This window comes from Idiotropiscis lumnitzeri, chromosome 1 (genome assembly GCF_059441095.1).
Source record: "Idiotropiscis lumnitzeri isolate Australia: NSW breed Sydney's pygmy pipehorse chromosome 1, RoL_Ilum_1.0, whole genome shotgun sequence".
Lineage (NCBI taxonomy): Eukaryota > Metazoa > Chordata > Actinopteri > Syngnathiformes > Syngnathidae > Idiotropiscis > Idiotropiscis lumnitzeri.
This window is the reverse complement of record NC_142391.1, coordinates 20,173,688-20,183,539: the sequence shown is the minus strand read 5'-3', so window position 1 is coordinate 20,183,539 and position 9,852 is coordinate 20,173,688. Positions and strand designations below refer to the sequence as shown.

Sequence of the window (9,852 nt, the reverse complement as noted above, 5' to 3'; positions counted from 1 at the left end):
GTCCATTTGGTGTTTTCGAACACTGCGCAACATATTGATTTTGGCTAGCGGGCTCGCTAACATTAGCGCACTAGCTGGTTGAATGAGCTTCAAATGTCGTTGCAGCGGGGACAGAGAACGCCAAAAAGGAGGACAAGATCCAAGATGGATGGAAAAAAAAAAAAAAAAGAATCAAGATGGCCCATTTTTCACAAACAAACGACTTGAATTAACGAGGCCACACTCCTTCCGTTCTTCCAAACTCTCCATTGGACATCAATTGCATTGCTTATAGCGTCCAAAAACGGTGATCAATTGGCACCAAAATTCACGTGGCCATCCGTACCTATGACCACTTCATCATATCAAAAAGATTAACAATTTATATCAGAAAGAGGAAGTGAGCAGAGGTACGTAGATGAGGCTGTTAGGGCGCAGCACACTTCTTTCTTTGCTGAGCATGGTGAGGATGCACAGCATAAAAGCACCAATTGGGATATTTACAGAGACTCAGTAGACATGCACATTTATTTGGATGAAGATTGCCTCCCGTTTTTCAACTGTAGGCGACGTAACTACAACGCGCAGTTTTATTCTTTGGAACGTAACAGCTCCGGGCTACTCTTAGGCCACTCAATGTCGCGTTCCAATGAGGCCGCACTCGGCCGCGGAGTCGCAAGTGTATCCGCAATTAGATCCACACTTTTCACCTCGCTTGGCCATTGTAGCTTAAAAAGGCAAGAACATGTTTTAGATTGTCAAACGGTCACTAGTTACGACTTTCTGTTGTGTTGATTCCACGTAGCGCTGCCACCTCGCGAGTATCCAATCATAAGACGCGTTCATCACCTTCAGCGTAAGGGCAGCAAGGAGACCTTTCTGTAACCAACTTTTGATCTGATTGGCTATCGCAACTGTCTATCAACTGTACAAGGCCCTTTGAGACACAGAAGAGACAGCCACACAATTATATCTGAAGGCCTCGGACGAATTGAGCGTGCTTCTGGTCTTATGGAATCTGCCTGGCAACACGAGCTAGCTGAATTTTGATTGGATAAAAGCTCACTTAAAAATTCAACACTGGTATCTATTATGACATCGAGGTTAAGAATATGATCATGATTTCTCGATTATGGTAGGTCAGCAGAGAAGGCCTTGACCGTCCACCACTCGGCAGGACAGTCTGATTGATTTAGCACATTAGCATATTAAGACAACAAGCTATCAGGCTTGCTAAAAGTAGCATGCTCGTTTTTTTTTTTACAAAGCATCAGAAGCTAAATCGAATTCGCTTTATTCGCAAACAAATACATTTAGCATGTTACATATGTTGGTGAGCTTGCTGACATGCGCATGCCAACTTTTTGGCCGATCTAAAATAAACAGAAGCTGAAGATGAATAGACGTATTTTATCTATCTATCTATCATGTTAGCATACACGACATATTGCAACAACATAATATTGGTCCATAAAATCCAAAAAGAAGATAATTTCCTGTTCAAAGCATGCAGATTTGCATACTAGGCTAACGCACACGTAGCATGCAAGACAAAGTAGTTGCGTGGGCTGGCATGGCAAAGGTGTGGAGCGATTGTCTCCTGACTCTGAGGTTGTGGGTTCGATCCCTGGCCCTTGTAATCCTGTCAAAGTGTCCTTGAGCAAGATACGGACATGGACCCTCCTGATGCAAATGTGAATCAAGTGATGCCGCTATGCTAACGAACAATATTAGCTACAAAAGTAGCATCTGCGCTCGTTGCTTTTTCCAATGGCGGCCAACACATCTTTGCCGCCCTGACGGGGGCGACAAGCAGTGTTCAGAACTTATCATTTAATTTTATTTCAGTTCTTAAAGTTGCAATTGAAATTGATTGTTCATGTTGCGACTCAATTCGTCTTCGATTCATCAGGCTGAAGTTCAATTTGAATTTGTGATTCAATTCCATTTTGGACGTCGTGAGGAAAAGCGCTTTGGCGATGAATGGATGGTTAGCGACTGAATTTGATTTGGATTCTATCAGTGGCGATCACATTTCATTTTCTTTTCTTTTTCAGGCTGAGATACAATTTGATTTTGATACTTTAGGTTACAACTCAATTATATTTTGCGTCATCAAGTTGAGATTCAATACCGCAATTCAATTAGACTCTTCGGGATGAGCGTCAATATACTATTCATTTGAAAACGTTTCAGCTCTACTTGATGCAGTTTGTCACTTTCTTTGGCGACTGAGCGTTTTGTGTCTGTGTAAGCCGGAAGACGAGAAGGACGGCATTCGAGCCGGATGGACTTTGTGTGTCACCTGCCATCCCACGGAGATGGAAACCTTTGGACCGAGCCGAGCCGAGAAGGAAGAGCTCGATCTGCGATGCCAAGAGAGAAAACGCAAACGGCACCCGGGAAACAGTGACCTTTAAACTGTGAGGCGGACGTGTTGTCTGTCAATCACCATGCCGCTAATTATTTAGGTTGAGATGTGATTCCATTTTGATTGTTCAGGTTGCGCTTTAATTTGATTTGGATTCTAGAGTTGGAGAATGGCTTCAATTGATGTTACGTTTTCATTCCATTTTGATTGTTTTGGTTGCAAAACATAGCATCATGCTAACCTCCAGCACTAACCGCTAAGGGTGGCAACATGCGAACGGAGGAAAGACGCTAACGTCCTGTATTGGGCATCACAGCGGGGAAAACAAAACAGACCATTAGCATGCTAGGCTAACGTACAGAGGATTCAACCACAGCCACTGTTCCGCTGACACTAACGTTGCAAAGGCTAACTTCCTGTTTGCAGACGTTAACGTCACCAACTAGCACATTAGGGGCTAACCTCCCGGCTAGAGCACCATGGCGGGAATGTGGTGGACCAGGGACGTGGGATGCGGCGGAGGGGAGTGCTGGTCGCGCACCAGCAGCAGCGCTCTTCCGGGACGGTCGGCCCCAGCGCCGACTCCGGCGCCGGTGGCCGGGCGATGCCTGGCACTCTTCTGGTGGGCACGCAGACCCGCCAACTGCGAATACGCCGACTGACACACGTGGCACTTGTACGGCCTCTCGCCCGTGTGCAGCCGCACGTGGTTGCGCAGCGTGGACGACTGGCTGAAGCGGCGGTTGCAGAAGCGGCACACGAAGGGCTTGTCCAGCGTGTGGATGCGCATGTGTGAGCGCAGGTTGCTGCGAGAGTTGAAGCCGCGGTGGCAGATGACGCAGCGCATGCGGCCCAGACCCCCCAAGCTTGACGACGAGCCCGACGACGACGGTATTGAGCCTTCGCAGCCGTGGAAATCATCTAAAAGACAAGTAGAAAAAAAACAAGCGCAATTTGAATGCTTTTAGCATATGCTAGCCGGCGAGCCTATGTCACGACTTACTTCATAAAGACAATGTAACTATATATTGTTTTGTTAAGGAAGACTACTGCTGCAATGCTACAAACAAACATGCTCATTCTAACAAGCTAATGATACTGTAGCATTTTACGAGGATTCATAACCGAAATAACTGCGACACATCACCTTTTTTCCTTATACGCTAACGCTGGCAAACCATTCGTCTAGCAGCTCCTTTTGTCTGCCCGACTAACTGGCGACTTATTTTCTATGCCCGTTACATTCCCGAACGCTAACAAAACATTCATGATCAAGTGTTTTTCCCCCCAACCTTGCATTGCTAATGCTACGTTAATGCTAGCTTACCGCTTTTGCTTTTCTTTGCTTGCTCGTCGTCGCCTCCTGGAATTCCAGGAATTCCCAGGAAGGTGTTGTGGGAATTTCCGTACCAGACGAGCAGCTCCTGGTCAGGAGGGATGGTCTGTTTTTTTTTATGGGAAGGGAGGGGGTGTAAGGATACATTGTGTTACGCCAACATTACGCAACTTTATGGTAGCTTTGCCCAACGTTACGCAGATTTTGTGCAACTCATCCCGAGATGTTCCGCTGACCGAGGACAGGTTCATACTTTTATAATATTATTACTCCAGCAGATTGTGTTTTATTTCTTGATTTTCATTCTTTGTCATTAAATACATTACAAAGCATACATTTCACGCATGAGAATGAATTGTTATAGTCAAAATGGACAATTATTTTGCATGCATGAAGTCATTTTAATTCAATCATCCATTAATTTGTCTCATTCGTGAAATACTCAACTGATTCATTATAAAGAATGAAAAAAAAGAAAAATCTGAGCAAAATAAGCATTTTCCAAATGATTGTTTATTTGATGTCTGTCCTCTTCATGCTTGTTCCATTAGAAGACAAATGCTTGTGCGGCGGCGGCGGCGGCGTTACCTGCAGCGCCTTGTAGAAGATGGCGGTCCCCAGCTGCACCACTTCCAGGTTCTGCTCGTGTTCGTTGCGAGCGCATTTGATATACGTCATCCAGCTGCGTTGCTCCTCCTGACTGGCGTCCACGAAGAAACGCACGCCGCCGTCACCGTTGAACACCTAAAACAACAACAACAAAAAAGAGAATTTGCGCCCGACTTCGCAACTCTGGCAAAGGGGTTCAATTCATTTCCGCTGTCGTTGATTAATGACCAAATGATGACATAACAACCGATCAGCGATTTTGCATCGACCGCTAAATGATGGTAGTGCATGAAAGTAGTCCATCATCGTCGCCAGCTTGTCTGCAACCACTTCAGGCCAAAGTGATTTGAGTTAGCCCCGCCCACTAACTCTGATGGGGGACTTTGACACGTAAAATCAATTCACGAAACACGAAAACGTGGGACCATGAAACATCTCATAAAAGACAGAAATAATAATAAAACAATTCCATATACATTCATCCATTATCTTAGCCGCTTCTCCTTACGAGGGTCGCAGGGGTGCTGGAGCCTATCCCAGCGGTCCTCGGGCAGTAGGCGGGGTCACACCCCAAACTGGTTTGCCAGCCAATTACAGGGCACACAAAGACAAACAACCATCCGTGCTCACACGCATACTTAGGGGCAAGTATACAATCAACCATTTTTTACATGTCATTCTTGTTAATCCAATAAATTAATGAATCATTGATTTATTGTATTTCATATTTACCTAACAAATGACACTTTTATTTAATTATTTAATGGTTCATTTATTTGTTGATCTGATTATTTTAATTCCATAATTAATGAAACAATTAATGAATTAACGACAATTTTAATTGAACATTGAACGGTGTATTTATTTATTTCGCATTAACTTTTAGTCCTCCATAGTTTTAGCATTTCAAGAACGTCCAACTTACCAATTGAGGGTCAGACCAAACAGTGTGCTGGCATCTTGTGGCCGACAATGGAATTGCACCCAAAATGAACAGGCGCCATCACAACATAAATTACGAAGTGGAGGGGAAAAAATACAAAATAGCAGAGCGCAAAACTGCGAGAAAGGGTTAGGATTCACTCAAGTTTAGTGACTAAACCATATCAACATGTTGTGTGCGCGTGTGTGCGCATTCCTGTACCTCCCACATGAGGTTGTTGTTCTTGTAGAAGTCGACGTGTTGCGGAGAAACCAGGCGTCCCGTAAACGGACCCATCTCAGTTCCAGCCTTGATCCAAGTCTTGGAGAAGATTCCCAGACCTTCTCCTGCACGCACACACACAACATGTGCTTTTTTTCAACAGTCTTTATTTAAAAAAACAAAAAAAACAGAGGAAGACTCCAAAGAAATTCAAATTGCAAGACGTTGTCAGGTGCAGCTGACCTCTGCATGGCTTATCACATTCCAGAAGACATCACAAGAATTAATATTGGCTTTTCTATTTTTGAAAATATTAAAACCAAATCCCTCCCCTGGAGTGAATGCAGTGGAAGCAAGTCATGCTTTATTGACTTTTAGAACAAATTTAGACCTTACATTTTTTTAGGTTAAGTATTCTAACAAACAAAAGGCTCTGGAAATTTGCAATATCAACTTTTCTGCCTGAGCATGTTGTAGCATAACCTTTCTATCCTTGTTTTTTTTATTTATTTTTTCTCCTTCATATTCATTCCTTCTTTATTTCTTGACTGTTAACTGATTAGTAAAATTGCGCATTGTTTACAAATTAAGTATCATCATTTTACAATAAAAAATGCTTTAAAAAACCCTACCATGCAGTCTCAGAGTCACGTGTTGAAAGGCAATCCCCTTTCAACCGCAAGGAGGCAGTGTTGCTAAACGAGTTAGCTCCAAGTGTTTATTTCAAAATTGAAAATTGAAAAAGGGAAAATTAGACTTTATTCGATCTCTTATGATGTGTTCATTCAACACAAGTGGGGAGCTTGTTTTGCTTCGACTCGTCAGAACGCTCTTCTTCTCTTTGCACGCTGCTGCAGCAACGTAGGAGAAGAAGATGAAGTGGAAGAAGAAGAAGAAGAGCAATGGAAAAATAATGAAATGAAGTTCGTATTTTGTGCTAAATAAACACTTGAAAAAAATATCACATTAAGTCTCGTTTTTTATTTACAGGTTTTAAAGAAGATAAGGGACATAGCTCGCTCCTGTTCAGTGGAGACGATCTGGGGCCATTATTGTAGCAAAACCATTTAGATATGTGTATTTCAATCCACAAATGTGTCAAAATAATCCGTATCTGTAACCGCAGTCACAAATGTGTCACAAATGTGTAACAAGAATTCACAAATGCGCGATTGGAGTCACGAATGCGTGAAAAAATCAACGGAAATAACAAACGACACAAATAATAAAATCACTGACGCGATTGGGAAAACAATGGATGAAGGTAACTGACACATGAGCAATGTCTCTCTTTATTGCGTTTATTAAACACTAACTGTAATTTTGGCTGACGTTCACTTAGTTCCGTTTTATTCATGCATTTCTTCCAATTTAAAGAATGTTAAATAAATGGTACTAGCCCATGGGTTGATAGCGTCCGCGTTCCTAGTCCCAAAACACTAAAACAGAACACGGGTCAAATTGGGACTATTGGTGGAACTGGGCTGCTAGAATACTAGCGCCCCCTTGTGGTCTGAATGTGTAGCTACGGAGCCATACGCAAGTCTCCAGACGAGCATTTGCAAATGGCCACACGCATTTGGGAGTCGTCTCAAAATAAATAAATACATAAATAAATAAATAAATAAATAAATAAATAAAATATTGTGATATATGTAATATTTTGCAACATGGTGACGTCCTGTTGATTTTCATGAACACTTGCGATGGAATGTTGCGAACGGGCTACAGTACGTTCAACAGTTCCTCCGAAATATTTTTTCCCTGAACATACTTCAAATTAACATGTTGGAATTCGTCCATTCGATCCCCGATTTTTGTCCTCACGCGCATATCGATTCGATGTAATTAAAAATGCTTCCATTAGATTGACTTGATTCGGCTGCGCAATGTGCTTGCATGCTTGAAATGGGCTCGGCTACGGAAGGTTAAGTATTCCCCGCCAGTGCAGTTTGCATTTTGCGATCATTTATAATTGTTACAGCTCCAGCGCTGATGATGTGCGCTATATGAATAAATTTCTATTGTATTGTATTGTATCGTTGGATATGTGACTTCAGAGGAAAATATTGATGAAGAATTTTACCTGGAACAGTACTTTGAGCAATGATCACCTCGCTGGGAAGAACCAAACTGGACAACTTCTGAACCTCTGCGGACGCACGCACACACACACGCACACGCACATTAAAAATTGAAATTGTTCAACACGTTTCAGCCGTTTCAGTAGCAAATAATTGGAATTTCCAGTCATGCAATTTGGCCTTCGAGTGGCGTGCTGTGCGGCCAGCAAAAAAATAAAAAAAACAGAAAAAGAAAAAGAAGCCGTCGGAAAGGAAACAAAATGTTGCATTTAAAGTCGCCCACATCGAAAGAAACGAAATGAAGAAGAACAAACGAATTTCACACGGAAATCATATTAAAAAATAATAAATGTGCGCGTGGCCCCAAAAGGCCGCGCGCGTGTCAAAAAAAAAAGAAAGAAAACCAAAACAATATTGCCTTTGAAAAGACACCACGAATGACACTTTTTAACTCGAACGAAATTGAAAAGGAATGTAACCATTTGTATACATTGACGTATTATTATAAAAGTTCACAATTGGGATGGGATTGATCAAGTCCGAAAAATTTTTTGTGGGAAAATATTTGATAAAGAACGGTTCAAAATATCATTGTCATCATCGTGAAGGGGGTGAGCCTTTCCTACACGATGCAAGATGAGTTTTTTTGTCATTAGCCGCTTATTTGGAATTTCAAATCTTCATTTCAACATTTCAAGACGAATGAAAACCTTTGGGGGGAAAAAGTAATCATTCGATGGACATAGTTTGAATTGACTCCATTTTATTTGGTCAAGTGGAAATACAATCTTTTGGATCCAGATACATTATAGCCCACACTTACAGATGAAGATGATTTGATTTCATGCAACCACTTGACCAAATTAAATGGAGTGACTTCAGCACAGGCTCTTTTACAGTGAAGTTACAAATCCATATTTTGTTCCCAAATTATAATAATAAAAAAATAATTAATCCATCACCAGACGACAAAAGGAAACTAAATGTTCTCTTCCCATGAAAAACACGGGTGGCTATTTCAAATGTAAAAGAAGGCAGAATTATGATGATGGTGATGATGGTGAACCCACCTCCGGAGAAGGACTGCGCAAGGACCTCGGCGGTGAAGGCGGTTCTGGGGCTCGCGCCCGCACCAGTTGCGACGGCCTCGTGCGTCAACTGCTGCTCGCCGTGCACGCGCCTCCACCGTCCGTACAGGAAGCTGTGCACGACGTCCGACGTGATCACTTCCGACAGCGGAGAGCCGGCAGGAGGCCGTGGCGACCACCACTTCCGGCCCGACGGCGGCGAGCGCGCGGGAAGCGCTGACCCCATGGCGGGAAAACAACAAATGGGGGGACAATTACATTCAAATGAAAATTCAAAATGCAATCTGACTTGGCAGACACCCAAAACCAACCCACAAAATTATATTTGTTGATGCTCGTGTTTTGGCGAGTTGCAAGTCAACAAGTTGAAGCGCAAAAGAAGCAAATGAAGCGCGATCCAGACACCCACCACATTTTATACATGGGTGCGTGCGTGCGTCAGTCAGTGACTGGCAGCAGGGGGAGGGAATTGTGTGTGTGTGTGTGTGTGTGTGTGTGTGTATGTGAGCGTGGGGGTGTGTGAAAGGACGTGAGCTTTTTGATTGGGTGTGTCTCAAAACGCCAGTGCGTGTGTCTGAAAATGTGTGTGCGCGTGCGTGTTTCAATGTCTGCATGCGTGTGTTTAAAAGTGTGCACAGGTAGCCGTGGATGAGAGCGCGCGCGCGTGCGTGTGACAGCAGAAGGAAGTGCAGTTGAGCGTGCACGTCTCAAAAAGTGAGTAAGTCCAAAAGTGTGTTGATTATTTGCGGAGCTATAATGTGTTCCCGCGCGCGGTTGTTTGAACGCAAGTAAAGGTGTGTGTGCTTGTGTGTGCGTGCGTTTGTGGGCGCGTTTCAAAGTGTGCACGCGAAGTGTGTGTCCATACGTGACAGTAGAGGGAGGAGCGCGTGAATGAGCGTGTGTGCGCGTGGGTCTCAAAAAGCGCGTGCATATGCACGCGCGCCATGTTCCAATATTAGTGTGTGTGTCATAAATGCTGCAATGGCGTTTGAAGAACTTTGGAATGCTGGAGTTGCGGAACAGTGTCGTATTTGGACATTGAAAATGACGAGGGTACAAGTGATGTCGATGAGGAGGAAGGTGGCAGTCATATGATTGAAAGGGCGGGCAATCCAATTCACTTGACTACCGCGGCGACGATTCCCTTTTTGGTGAAAGCGTCGACCAAATGTGGCCTTCCAACTTTTTACGTCCTAACGTCAATCAATTTAAGACGACAAATGAAGCGGCGGCCATCTTGT

At 43.4% G+C, this 9,852-nt stretch overlaps 1 protein-coding gene across 1 annotated transcript; it reads right to left on the bottom strand.

Moving 5' to 3' along the window:
- Nucleotides 1-1,374: 1,374 nt before the first annotated feature.
- Nucleotides 1,375-8,991, bottom strand: LOC148343585 (PR domain zinc finger protein 12-like). The gene is made up of 6 exons (XM_088305686.1): nucleotides 8,594-8,991; nucleotides 7,526-7,591; nucleotides 5,440-5,564; nucleotides 4,275-4,430; nucleotides 3,678-3,792; nucleotides 1,375-3,271 (listed from the first exon to the last, which is right to left on the bottom strand). The coding sequence occupies exons 1-6, from the start codon at nucleotides 8,835-8,837 to the stop codon at nucleotides 2,820-2,822; spliced, it is 1,158 nt and encodes a 385-aa protein (XP_088161812.1). The 5' UTR covers nucleotides 8,838-8,991; the 3' UTR covers nucleotides 1,375-2,819.
- Nucleotides 8,992-9,852: the final 861 nt, after the last annotated feature.

Bases quoted from the DNA above. Each gene is read 5' to 3' on its own strand.
- LOC148343585 (XM_088305686.1), bottom strand. From the start codon at position 8,837: ATGGGGTCAGCGCTTCCCGCGCGCTCGCCGCCGTCGGGCCGGAAGTGG. The intron at 7,592-8,593 runs GTGGGTTCACCA...GTGCGTCCGCAG, and splicing joins TGCGCAGTCCTTCTCCGGAG to AGGTTCAGAAGTTGTCCAGT. The intron at 3,272-3,677 runs GTAAGCTAGCAT...CTTGTCTTTTAG, and splicing joins AGCAAAGAAAAGCAAAAGCG to ATGATTTCCACGGCTGCGAA.